The sequence below is a fragment of the Maniola hyperantus genome, chromosome 9 (assembly GCF_902806685.2).
Source record: "Maniola hyperantus chromosome 9, iAphHyp1.2, whole genome shotgun sequence".
Lineage (NCBI taxonomy): Eukaryota > Metazoa > Arthropoda > Insecta > Lepidoptera > Nymphalidae > Maniola > Maniola hyperantus.
This window is the reverse complement of record NC_048544.1, coordinates 8,899,449-8,914,291: the sequence shown is the minus strand read 5'-3', so window position 1 is coordinate 8,914,291 and position 14,843 is coordinate 8,899,449. Positions and strand designations below refer to the sequence as shown.

The 14,843-nt window shown below is 35.9% G+C and overlaps 1 protein-coding gene across 3 annotated transcripts in view; it reads left to right on the top strand.

Annotated features, from left to right (window-relative positions):
* The window catches only part of LOC117985639 (calcium release-activated calcium channel protein 1-like), a 61,628-nt gene that overhangs the window by 42,311 nt on the left and 4,474 nt on the right, over positions 1–14,843 (top strand). For 2 of the 3 annotated variants that reach the window (XM_069500783.1, XM_034972415.2), the window contains 2 exons: positions 12,003–12,244; positions 14,164–14,365. In XM_069500783.1, the coding sequence (XP_069356884.1) occupies positions 12,003–12,244; positions 14,164–14,365 (444 nt within the window). Of the gene's footprint in view, positions 1–7,432; positions 7,669–12,002; positions 12,245–14,163; positions 14,366–14,843 lie in introns of those variants that run through there. The other variant, XM_034972416.2, reaches the window with a different exon arrangement.

Here is a 14,843-nt window from a genome sequence, read left to right as displayed (position 1 = left end):
CGACAAAACGTCATGTCATGTCGGTATGAGTGACAGAGATAATGCTCTACAAAGCCGAAATGTCATTCTAAATTCCGATATATCTACATTACTTTCTGCCACGAAGGTACTGTACCTACTGATTGTTGTAGACACCAATCCACATCACAGTTTACAATTAGGTACGTGTAAAGCAATAAAATAAGATTTGTATTTGTATCACATTATGTGCTTAGCCATTATTATGTTATTATAACAAAAGACAAAAGGATATAAAATCAAGAATAATAAGTACTTATATATACCTATAACTACTACCGACATAAGTATTATTTATAGTTGTAGCAACTTGCAATGTCTTGAAGTGATGTCTACATTTAAATTCATGGTTATGGATAGATTTACCGTAGTGTTATTGTTTCTTAGAAGTCTGAAATCTTATTTGCATAGAGAAACTAGTCGATCGCCCCAAAGAGACCTTGCGTGTTGCGAGTTCGGGACCCATAGGCCATATTATAATTATTAGTACTTCTACTCATGTGCTTCAAAGTTTCGATGTAGCGCTGTCTATTAACACTGAGGCCGTAGCTAGGAGGGGGGTTTAGGGGTCCAATCCAGACACCTCGAAATCCCAGAAATAAAGGGAAATCACGTTGGTACAAGAGCAAAATTATTATTAATAAATAATAATAATAATAACTATAATTGATACCTGGGGCTTCATCAACGTGGATTATGGTTTGTTAAAATTCCGAGGGAACTGATGTACCGGGATACGGATAGCTATATCTATCGTGAAAGTTAGCACAGCACGACGGACAGAACATTGCCAATACTACCGTTAGTAGTGAATAGTGATTACCACATAGTCAGTGGCGTGTGCTAGATTAACCTCAGAAGTATAGAGACAATAGAGTCAGGAATCAACCTACTGAGAGTCTAAACCTTAGTTCGTTATCAATAAGCTAGGGCGTGGTTGTAGGTAGGAGACAAAATAAAAGATTGTATAAAGAAATAAACTGTTTTATTCAGGGAAAAACTCCCTCCAAATCAAAGTTTATCTTTACCATTACTTATTGCTTTATCATTAAATAATTTATTATTTCCTTTAAGAAAAATCTACCGCCAGTTCGTAAAAAGCATATTATCTACCGAGAGAAAGAACTGGCAAGAAAAAACTCGGTGGTGTCTATTTTGAAATACCAATTACACATTTGAACAATACATAAATCAACATACATAGTACAACAATAGAAATATAAAATCAACAATATTCGTACCTGTAGGTATGTCACAGCTTCTTCTTAAAAATAGGAAAATTAATGATGTCTACCGTCAAAGCAGAGCCCTTTGGCTACCCTTTCCATAAGTATAATGATACCATATAAAACTCAAATTCAATAGAGTCGACAATAGAGATTAAACTTTAGTTTTAAATTTATACACTTCAAAATTCCACATTATACTCTATTTAAATCTACAATTACTTTACTTCTAAAATATAATAAAATCAATTCACCATGTAAGACCTTTGGATTAGCTGCTATATATTATCTGTTACGTCTGTAGTATTTTGTCTATCATTTTGACGTGCCTCTGTTTACAAATAAAATGTCAATGGTTTAGAATTAATTCTTAAGCAAAATCTAAAGAGTTTAGTAGCAATTTCAAGAAATAAATAGCAACTCTAACCATTTATCTTATACGGCCAAACTGACAATTGCTTCGTTCTCGAAGCAACAAAATAAAAACAAACAATTCGTAAAGTAAATTTTTAACAACATCAAAACATTTTTTTTTTTTTTTTTTCAAACAACATGTCTGTGGCTTCCAACAAAATTTAAAAAAAACATTTTAAACATGTGTGTGACATACAAAATTACCACACAGTTTACTCTCAAAAATACGAGAAATATTCTTCTCGCCACAGCACATAAATGTTTCCAAACAAGATATCCTTTAACCCCATTGGTTTTAAACCAATATCAAAAAATATTTTTAACACCACTGGTATTAAAGCGATATTATAAAAATACTTTTCAACACCGTTGGTTCCAACGTTTTAAAGTATCATCTACAAAATATCCTTCAACACCATTGGTTTTAAGGCAACATCGTAAACCATCATAAAATTGTCCCTTAACACCATTGGTTTTGATCCATATATCACTATACAATTTTTCCATTGATCGAACATTTGATCAAAGTTTTAAATAAATTCCAATAAAATATAGAGATGAATATTAAACAAAGAAAAATTGCAACTGAACAAATTGTAAATTATCAGAATTTAAAATAATATGTTTCATAAAAAAGAACCATCAAAATGAAAAAGTTACAAAAATAAATAAGTTAAATCATAAGAACTTTTTTTCAATTTCAAGTTAATAATTTTGCAAAAATAATAAAATACCATCGACTCTTACTCCTAAAGTACCAAAGTCAAAAACAAAGGGTAGGTATATAAAAAGTAATTATATGTAAGATAATATATCAAAACAAAACTAACTACTATGTTAGAAGAAGTAAAAATAATCAAAGAGTAAACTTATCTAATTATCGTTATTTACTTTCAAAAATATTTTCTATTCAATCTCTTTTTGTCTATCTGCAATCAGTCCTTGGACTATACAAAAACATTTGTTGCTTCCCACATCCAATGATGTGCCAACAACCTTCCTTTTTAAATAAATACCAAAACATTTTTCCACAATAAAATATAAAAATCCAAAAAGATCGTAAATAAAAACATAAAGGTAGGTATCAAAAACTAAAATGTCAAAAAATACCACAAAAATAATTTACATTAAAAAGATCGTCAAAGAAGTAATCAATATCAAAAATAGTTAAACACTTCAAACATCAAAAACGTCAAAAAATCAAAAGTATTATTCAAACAAAACAACAAAATACGGCATTAAAAATATTAAACACAAGTGGGTAGTCAATAATCTCTAAATTCCAATATTCTAAATTTAAGTTTCAGGTTTAACCATAGTCCACCACGCTGGCCAAGTGTGGATTGGCAGCTCCATTACATCACATTACATAACGGTGGGTATATATAAAAAAACAATGACATCAAACAATCAGTAGCTACTAGACTTAGCGGCATAGCAACAGGATAAGACATCAGCAGCCTAACCTATCCTTATATAAAAACTACAAAAATAAACTCCAACAAAATTTCTTAATTATTGTAGGTAGGTATCACAAATCTTTCATCTCTACGTTTCGCGAGTGAGAACTCCGATGCAAAGTCAATAGCAAATTTACAAAAATGGCCACGCTAATCGCGTTTCTGATCAATGAATCATCAATATTTAACGAATGATGCAATATAATGTATTTCTGTATTGTTCTTAATTTGAAACAAAATTACAAATTTTTTTTTTTTTTTTCTTTTTTTTTTGGTTCTTTTTTTTCCTTCTTTTCTCTCTGTCATTATGTAACACATAAATAAATTATATATATATCTATTCGGCCAACCTGAAAAGTACTTCGTTCTCGAAGTACTTACATAGGAAATGCCTCAAGAACATAACTAAAAAAAAAGTAAGATGACTCATCACTCGTAAAACAATATTCAATGATTCAATGTCAACATCACTATCATATAAATTACGAATATACGGCTAGACGTCAGACGTAAATTAAAATAGAACACAAATTAATCATCGGTAAATATTTACTGACAAACTTGCTTTAGTTTTTCACCGCTCGGTCAGTCTGACATTTAACCACATTTTATCGTATGATCATTTAATAAAAATTTCATACCAACTAACTACCTGCAAATTTTTAACATTAATTTACGTAATATCGATTTGTTGTACTAGCTGGGACATCATGCGATTAAACACCTTCAAACATTAATCTGAGTCATTGAAACAGAACATCTATACTGAACACAAAATTACCCGCAAAAATTTTATTTATTTAGTACCCACATCTTTATTTCTATAATACAATTAGTTTTAAAATAAATAAAATGACGACAGGTACTATGAAACTGTGTTACTACATTACACAGAGTATTAATAGGTCCATGATTACGCAATAAAACTTTCTAAGGCCTACCTGCCTGAAAAATTGTCTTGCAAAAAAGTTTTAATTCACTTTCACTTTTTTTTTTTCATACCATATTTTCATATTAAGATTTCCAGATTTAGGGTATCCAATGTCCATTGTGGTACCTCTCGTGGACGTCAGTCATCACAACGCCTGTTGGAACATCTTTGATGGCTTTTCACAAAGCCATCCGAATTCGCCGGTATTTCTGAAACTTGTACAACTGTATTAGAAAAGGCACAATTCAGCCATATCGTATCCCACTTCTGATGCTAGATTAACCTCAGAAGTATAGAGACAATAGAGTCAGGAATCAACCTACTGAGAGTCTAAACCTTAGTTCGTTATCAATAAGCTAGGGCGTGGTTGTAGGTAGGAGACAAAATAAAAGATTGTATAAAGAAATAAACTGTTTTATTCAGGGAAAAACTCCCTCCAAATCAAAGTTTATCTTTACCATTACTTATTGCTTTATCTTTAAATAATTTATTATTTCCTTTAAGAAAAATCTACCGCCAGTTCGTAAAAAGCATATTATCTACCGAGAGAAAGAACTGGCAAGAAAAAACTCGGTGGTGTCTATTTTGAAATACCAATTACACATTTGAACAATACATAAATCAACATACATAGTACAACAATAGAAATATAAAATCAACAATATTCGTACCTGTAGGTATGTCACAGCTTCTTCTTAAAAATAGGAAAATTAATGATGTCTACCGTCAAAGCAGAGCCATTTATAGCCCTTTGGCTACCCTTTCCATAAGTATAATGATACCATATAAAACTCAAATTCAATAGAGTCGACAATAGAGATTAAACTTTAGTTTTAAATTTATACACTTCAAAATTCCACATTATACTCTATTTAAATCTACAATTACTTTACTTCTAAAATATAATAAAATCAATTCACCATGTAAGACCTTTGGATTAGCTGCTATATATTATCTGTTACGTCTGTAGTATTTTGTCTATCATTTTGACGTGCCTCTGTTTACAAATAAAATGTCAATGGTTTAGAATTAATTCTTAAGCAAAATCTAAAGAGTTTAGTAGCAATTTCAAGAAATAAATAGCAACTCTAACCATTTATCTTATACGTGCATAGGGTTTAAAGCCAGGGTAAGCATTAGTTAGGTAAGCAAGCCAAAGGATAATGAGCATTGAGCAATTTCAACTGAGTTAACTATTTCTTGGGTAAGCAGCGCTTTTATACCTCTATGAGTTGCACGCCATTGCACGTAGTGTATATTTTCGGAAATCCCATTCGCTGCGTATATTATAGGTAAGGTATAAATACGGCAGGCCCGGCCAGCAGTATTGCCAAACGCCTCTAGAATATCAAGTATCTTCCCGGTAGGGAGTAGGTTCAATATTACTAAGCTTGGATTATTGAAATACCAGAAGGATTTTCCCAATTACACGACTAAGAATTTGAGGAAGATGGTGGAAGATTAAAATTTTGTTTATCAACCTAAGTCATGTAAGTTATTATTAGGTAAGTACTTAACACTTTTAAGGGCGAAATCCATAATCAATCCGATGACAAATAACAACGTTGCTAAGGAACTTATCGGCAGATTACAGACAACATCGATTTTAAATTTCAGCCATAAGAGACGAGGGATCCTTCTGCGAATTGAACTTTTAGTGACCAATATAAATAAAAATATTATTCAGTATTCGTAAATCGTACCTACCTAAGAGGAAAATAATCTAAAATATTTTTAACGGATCTATTTCGCAAAAGAATTTTTATCTTCTAAGTAAAATTTGCTATGGTATGACCTACTTAATTCCTAAACAAGTTTGTTTTTACAAGGGCGGTTTCAGACTAGCGTATTTTTTTGCGCGTATACGGTCGTTTCAGCATACGCGATTACACGCGCGCTACATACGCGCTTCAAAAAACCGGACGCGCGTATACGGGTATATTTCGGTGTGTACGCTCGAACCGGTGCGTGGCCCGGTGGGTGGTGTGGTGTGGTGGTCTCTCGCGCCTCGCGCTTGAGCTGAAGCGCGTCAACGCTCGTACGAGTTGAGCGTGTGCCAAAAGGCGCGCCTATACGCGCCTACATGCGCTTCCAAAAACGAGCTTATTCGCGCGTATAATACGCTAGTCTGAAACCGCCCTAAGAGACAAGATGATGATTAATTCATGCAAATGGAAATGGCTACACAATTTACATGTATCCAAGTACTTTAAATAGGTACCTATCTACATAAAATTAAGTACTTACCTAGAATCTGTTTGATTCCAGATGTTGTCCATGCAATCATTTCATTATTACAGTTAATTATAACTAGCTTATGCTCGCGACTTCATCCGTGTGAACTACACAAATTTCAAACCTCTATTTTACTCCCTTAAGCGTTGAATTTTCAAAATCCTTTCTTAGCGGATGCCTACGTCATAAAAGCTATTCTACATGCTCGGCCCGATCCGTCCAGTAGTTTGTGCTGTGCGTTGATAGATCAGTCAGTCAGTCAGTCACCTTTTCCTTTTATATATTTAGATTTTGCTTTATTTCGCTGGCATCAGTAAGGTACTACAGTAAAGTCAGATAAGTTTTATTGATTGAATATGCATAACGTATGATTACAAAATAATTAATCAATTTTATGAGTAGGAAATTAACAATCATGCAAATTTTTGAGAAGTGTCTTTCGATTGAGCTTCACAAATTAATTATGTCTGTCTGTCTGTCTGTTGGTCTGTCAAGAAACCTACAGGGTACTTTCCGTTGACTTAAAATCATGAAATTTGGCAGGTAGGTAGGTCTTATAACAGACATTCGGGGAAAAACCTGAAAAACGTGAATTTGTGGTTACATCACACACAAAAAAATTGTGGTCTAATAATAATTATTAGTATTTTCCATTTTCAAAGTAAGATAACTATATCAAGTGGGGGTCTCATATGTAAGGGCTTCACTTGTGCATTCTAAAACAGATTTTTATTTCTTTTTATGCATCATAGTTTTTGAATTATCGTGCAAAATGTCGTAATAATTCGACTGTAGTACGGAACTCTCGTTGCGCGAGCCTGACTCGCACTTAGCCGGTTTTTTGCATGGGTATAGCTGTTGAAAACCTGAAGAGTGACATATGCTACTTTTTATTCCGGAAGATCAAATAGTTACCATGGGATTTAAAAAAAAATTAAAAAAACCTAAATCCACGCGGCCGAAGTCGCGGGCATTAGCTAGTAAGAAAATATTTTCGAAGACTTCCACTTTTCAGAGGTAGAGATGCAGTACGACGGTGTGTGCTATAATTTTTCCTCTGAAAATGGATGCTCTTTAATTACAGCTATCATAAGCAGATTTTCATGCATATATAGCTGCAGCAAACAGAAAAATCATAGCGCGCATTGTTGTTGCCTCAGTGCCAGTGTTCCTTTTGTGGTGGTTACTTGTCTATCACTGATGTTATGTACGCATGAATTTTTATCTTTCGTCTGCGTATTCAAATACGATTCACGCGGTTAAATATTCTTGTAGAATTCTTTCGCGCGCGCGTCGAAGAAAATGTGTTTCAAGACTTTCAAGTGATTAATTTTATTTAGTGAATGTGTTTTTAGTGAATCTAATCGAGGTGAATATGAAGCAGGTGTGTATATACCTATTTCAGGTTTTTCCTAAGTAAGCAGTATAGGTACTTTTGTTTTTATTTTTTATCCTTACCGTGACATTAATTAAAATCAAAGATGGGGAATTGAATGTATTATGTATTATTAATTTAATCACAGATATTTTCCTTAAATCTATCTATATCTAGGTACCTACCTAAGTTATTATTTATTGCATTGAGCGTTTTATTTATTTAGGTACCTTTGGAGGTAGGTAGGTAGGTACCTAAGTAGATATCTATTTTTTGTATTTGTATGTAGCTACCCACAAGTTGAAAAAGGTATAACTTATACTGATTGAGAGTATTGTAGAATTTAGTTTATTTCACTTTTATATAGTCGTTCCCACTAAATCTCAACGTGGAGTGTTTTAGGGGGGCGGACCAACAAATTCCTGAAAACCGGCAAAACATTTACGGTTCCTCCGCACTACTACATCGTCCTCTATTATTAGCGACCAATAAAGTTTCTAGATTTACTACGAATACCGTAAGTAGTTGTATCATTAATAGTTGTAACGGGATCTAGATAAAATATTCAGATATACTTACGGAACGTTTTCTAATCATTTAAAGCATTCAACGGTAGAGGTAGGTAATTAATTTTTTGAAAACCATCAATAATAGGTACTATTTTTACGTATACCGATAACTGGCATTAACGATTTCCGTACTCTAGCATTCTGGTGACATCTTCACCGACATTTATTGTACCTAAGGTTACAAACATAATTTTCACAAATTGTCACCAAATAAGTATAACTCAATTAAATGGTGACCACTGACAACATTGATGTAGGAGGAATCATCACAGCAAAATTGATGTAGGAGGAATCACCACAGCAAAATTGATGTAGGAGGAATAACCACAGCAAAATTGATGTAGGAGGAATTACCACAGCAAAATTGATGTAGGAGGAATCACCACAGCAAAATTGATGTAGGAGGAATCACCACAGCAAAATTGATGTAGGAGGAATAACCACAGCAAAATTGATGTAGGAGGAATCACCACAGCAAAATTCATCACTCATCAAGTTTTGAAACATTAAAATTTTTTAAAACAGGGGGAAAATTTTCTTACGGGGCACTTGCATGGGTAATTTTTAAGCATTTGTTGCTCGGCAAGTGTCGGCAACTACATATGGATCGACTGGAGCAATTATTTCGCTTTACATTGCTGAAATTTTCAGATATTTCTGGGCATTGGAGTAAATTGCTTTATGTGGTCGTAGACTAAATTGCCTGGAATACGGTATTTGACAACTACTTAAATCTTTTATCTAACGGCAAAAAGGTATGCGAGGTACCTATGCGAGATTTTATGAAAAATGGTGTCTGACGTCCCATCATAATGACATACTTTTTAGTTTACTCGATAATATGAAAGTGTATGAAATGGTGATTACTTACATTTAAAACTAACGAAGAACGAGGATTTCACGTATTTTGGAAGATTTAATAACTATACCTACTGAGAAAATATAATTTATTTTTGATATAGGCATATATACATCGATGGCAAATACCCAATTGCGGAATTTCAATTGCCCGTGTAAGCGTACCTTAATGAAATGAGGGAAGCGGGTGCGTTCTTAGGCGATCCCAGAGGATCCATTATGGTTATGGGCTGATCATAGGCTAACAGACGGGTGATTAATCAGTAACCACACCCAGTGGCGTAGCTACTAAGGGGTTAGGCGGGGCAGTGCCCCGGGGCCCTCAAGCTCAAGGGGCCTTGGAATCCTAACCAGAAAATCTCGATCGAACTGAACTTTGGAAAATTACTTTTATTTTCACAATAAATATGACAGTACCCGTAGTACAAGATTTTACGTCTCACCAAACCAAACCAAATTCGAGAATCGAAATACTTCCGCGTTACAGTAAACTGGATCTTAAATGCCTTGTTTTAAAGCTCTAGTTTGTCTACACTTCTACAGCCAGCGCTCCAAGCGGAAACATTGCGAAATTAAAATCAGTGGCATTGAATATTTGACTTCAATTCAAGGCTGTTTAGGTCCATTTTACTGTAACGCGGAAGTATTTCGACTCTCGAATTTGGTTTCGTTTGGTGAGACGTAAAATCTTGTACTACGGGTACAGGTTGCAACCCGACTTTAATCATGACAACTTAGTTGAGAAAAATTCGAAGGTTATACCTATGCCTATGAGGCGAAAACTAAAGCTAGGAAAAGATTGTAAATATAATTGTTATTTAGTCGGTTGGTAGGTCCGCCTTTATATAATAAGCCCTTGTGTCTTTTCTATTTCGTTTTATTGCCCAATACCAACGCCAAGTATTAATTGTAATTTATGTTGTTGCTGTCTAATATTGTAATTACCTGCCCTGCAGTGCATGAAAAAGAGCTGATGATAAAGTAGCTTAGCATTTTTAAAGTATTTGTATATTTAATATTTTTACTTGATAAAACCTAACCAGTTTAGATAGCAGTGGGGCCCCATTGATTTGCCCCAGGGCCCTTGGTTACCTAGCTACGCCACTGATCACACCGTGTGGTTATATTTTCCTAGAATATACGAGATTGGGCTTAAGCTAGCAGAAACCTTATACCTAGTTACACAATAAAAGTAAAACTGACCACGAGAGAAAATCTCCTGTAAACAGACACTCGGGAGTTTCAGTTTTAAACCTCTTTTTTAAAGATCTATTCTCACTATGCTCGTGTGAAAATTGCAATTTTACATAGGTAGGTAGGTTTTATAATGATAGTAAAATGATTGTGACAAATACCATTCAGCGCAGCGAGCCATGACAAGAGCATATAATGGAAGACAGTAATTTTGCTGATTGCTCTACGATTACTTTGCTATTGAAATCTGTAATCATTTCATCTTTTTTAAGAAACTTGGACTCCTGGGGTCGAATTCTCAATAGTGACTAAAAGCTTTGCGCGCATCCGGGTTAGTAGATAAGGATAAAGCTACCTACTTATTACCTTTTTTTTAAACTTGATTTTCGATTTCGGCACGAATCATAGTGATCATGTGATCATTGTGTTTAAGTGCTAGGTGGCTAGGCGAAAAAGCAAGCATTTCAGAGTCTAGACACGCCCACTGGCGAGTTTGAGTAGCATGCGTCATCTAAAAGTTCAAGTACTAAGTAAAGTAAGAACTGTCATACAAATACAACATTATTGTACCTTTTAGTTGTATCTTATGATCTGGATTTGTCTCTAATGGGTTCATAAGTTTTTTGCTAACATATTCAGTTGCTTTATTGTGATCGCGAAGGGGCTTTCCGGTCTCCCTACGTAGGTACTTACTAACATACGTAAAAAGAAAAAGTACAAAAAATACTATCAGATTTCTACGATCTATCAAATGCTCAATGCTAGTGCTTACCGCTATTTTGTCCTAAGAACATGACGTCATGAAATTTGCTCTTGCCTTTTGCATTGATTTTATAAATATACCTAGGTAGTAGGTACCTACCCATCTAAGTTTATGATGTGGTTTGTAGGAACCTACGTGTATAGATGTAAAACTTATTATGTTCTTAACCAGTAGTAGGATTCCTACCAACGGATGGACCTTGGATAATATGAATATGGACCTTTTTTATTCACAAGCTCTTTTGACTTTCATCTATCTTGTCTCCTAGTCCTGGTACCTGCTACTTATAGATATTTAAGGTCTAAAATATGTCAAGATAATCATCAAACGGTTCTCCTCTCAGCATGAGAAATGTTTGGTCATAGTCCACCAAGCTGACCAAGAACGGATTACTGCAGAGCGGCTCTTGCAGAGCCTCACAATGTTTTCCTTCGCCGTTAAAGCAAGTGATATTTAGAGGAAGCCTACCCATATTATATATGCGAAAGTGTGTTCGTTTGTTGGTTTGTCCTTCAATTTAAAGACTGAAAACCAAAAGGTCGACGGTTCAATCCCCACCCGTTGCACTATTGTTGTACAAACTCCTAACACAAGCTTGACGCTTAAGTTGGAGAGGAAAGGGGACCTAGTCATTTTAACATGGCTAATATTTTGTTCAAAAAAAAAAGGTCTTCCAAATGGCGACACGAAAACGGAGCAACAGATCGACTTAATTTTTGCATGGATTACTTTGTTAAAGTCTTTGAGACTGAAATAGGCTACTTTTATCTCGGACAATCGCGGAGTTCCCACGGGATTATTGAAACCTAAATCCACGTGGGTGAAGTCGCGGACATCGGCTTATTATAAATCATGATCAACCCATTACCGGCCCACTACTAAGAGTATCATCTCATAGTGAGAATGGTTTAGTTTGGCCCAATGCGGATGGGAGTTATAACATATTTTATTTTTTCCAGATATCTGAAGCCAGCTACGTAACTAGCGTGGAAGAGGCGAGTCAGATCGACCAATGCACGCAAACACCACCCTGCGGGAAGGCGAGACCGAGATCTTTGCAGAGGTTTAACACCAGCGACCACATCTACGACAGACCCAGGCCGTACAGACAGAAGGAGCACAGGCCCAAGAGCATGGGCTTGTGCGATTCCTACCAGTGTTTAGGGAAACCACCGAGCTATGACTACGGGAGCCAAGCAAAGTGAGCAGTTACCTCACCTATTGTTTTTTAATCAACCTTCACCCCCTTTCATGCCCAATAGGCAATAGCTAACCATAACAAAGTCATATGTTCAGGATCAGCTATCTTTGAACTTAAGCACATACTTCACAATGGGCCAAAAAATAAGAAAAACATTAAACCCTTCATAGTAGCACTAGCTACTTACCGCAACTTCATGTCGAAAGCTTAGTGTCGCTCAGCGTCATTAGGTATAGGTACCTAAATAGGTACATTTTGAAACAATTGCAAGCAATTTGATTCCAAAGCACGTTGAAACCTTTTTTACTTCAAGAATACTGAATATAATAATATAAGTATTCAGTATAAAAATTACATTAGTTAGGTAGATACACAGTACCTACACAATTTGAGTTCATGAACCCTCCAAGACAAGACTTGACCGTCTTTGTTTTGAAAGCCAATGTGTAAGCGACAAACCTGATACATGTCCTCGAAATTTCTTTTATATGTCTTAATTCATGTCCAACATTTTACTTTCTTTTTCTAGGAAGCTCACTACCCTTATTCGAAAGTGTGTATGTTTGTTGGTTTGTTGGTTTATTGGTTTGTCCTTCAATCACGTCGCAACGGTGCAACCATCGATGGTGCAATGGATTGCTGTAATTTTTTGCATGGGTAGGTAGAGATAAAGACCTGGAGAGTGACATAGGCTACTTTTTATCCCGGAAAATCAAAGAGTTCCCACGGGATTTTTTAAAAACCTAATAATTTATTAATAAATCACGCCAATCGGTTGCTCCGTTGCGACGTGATTGAAGGACAAACCAACAAACAAATAAACCAACAAACAAACACACTTTCACATTTATAATATGGGTAGGTAGTTAGGTACTATAAACTACCTAACTATGTTGTTCAAATAAATAGTACAATACAAGTGCAAATATGCGTACGTATCTCTGACTGACGTGATAAATGCTGTGCAAAGTGTAGGTAACATACCTGATTTAAATAATTCGAGCAAGCAGGTATTTGCCTGAAAATATTTGTACATTCATGTCCCAGTAAGCCCACTACAGCAATTAAGATAACGTAGACATCATTTAACAGCAAGATCTCATCTTGAGAAGTTTGAAATCAAAATAATATAATATCTAAACGCTGAAGAACATTGTAAAAGTGTCACCACAATTTTAGCGGAAGTACAAAATTAAGTCAGTAGGTAATAACATGAACGATAACATCTATTTAAGTTTTCCCTATTTACGTGTGTTTAGAAGACCTGCAATCATATAAATGACTCCATTAGTCAAGCCTTGACAACAGAATATATAACAAGGCCTTGAAGGCTATAGATAGGTACCTACCTACTAGACGAGATAATTATCTTCTGGGCATTCTGAAGACCGATTTGGTGAACGGTAAAATAAGTCCACACTAAATAGGTACAGCAACTGCCGACGACCTTTATCCTCCAGACTCCTACCCATAGACCGAGACAGGTTGAGATGGCAATCGGGGTATGAGGCGGGGAGACGCCCCGCACATCCACACTTCACCCGCGCTCGCCAGCACCGGGTTAGCGCGGGGGCCTAGCGGGTGTGCGCGGCGTTCCCTCCCCGATTGCTATTTCAACCTGTCGCGTACTATACCTGCTCCTGCCTCTTACTAAGGTAAGGTTTATCTACTTATCCTGATAGACCTTGGGCTATCTGAGGAGTTTCTTCACTACATTTCTGCGATGGCCACGCCAACTTTTTGGTTCCTCAAAAGGATCTTTAAATCGTTTAGTATTACCACATCCAAAAGCTATAAGATGATCTAAACAGCATCTACTTATTCACTCAAATATTATTGGTTACATTTAGATGGGGTACTTTTAATACCTTCGATTCCTCAAAGTCCTTCTTATTCTTAAAATATTATTTCTTTCACAGGGTCAAGGTGACGTTGACCGATAGCCCAACTATTTCAGTCACACCACCGCACAGTTTGGACTACGAATGCCCTAAAGGTGGGAGCACCCCGAACGGCAGTGTCACACCAAACGGAATGCTGTCGAACAAGTCAACGCCGACTACAGTGCTGCTGAGCCCGGGATATCTCCAGACTCCTTGCCAATGTAACCAGTCGATTAAGGTAACTTATATATTTTCCGTTAGGAACGTCACTGGCACAATTAAACAAGCAATTTTTCTGATTCCGCAATCAATCTTAAGCGTGTCCACAGACGGTAGTCGGTATCTAGGTAGGTACTAGGAATACCAGATACTTATCCTTTCCTTTCTAAATAATGCGTTGCTTGGGGCTCGTGGACAGATCTAGCGTCTTAAATGCGCAAATCCACAATGAATGGAATGTGTAGGGATCTCTCTAGATTTTCTCGGTCGGTCCCATGGACAACATTCCACCTCCCATGGCCCCAGCAACCTCTCGGTTATATGGCCCGAATCATGGGAGGGCACCCGCTTCTTGGTCGGTCCAACGCTCTGCCAAGAGTGTTACAACGAAGAAGAAGATCTTCTTACTCTGAGAGCTGCTGTGTTGATCCATGCCACGGATCAGCTTCTCTCACGTGATCTTTTTCCATTTAGACCAGTAATTATTATTGTCCTTG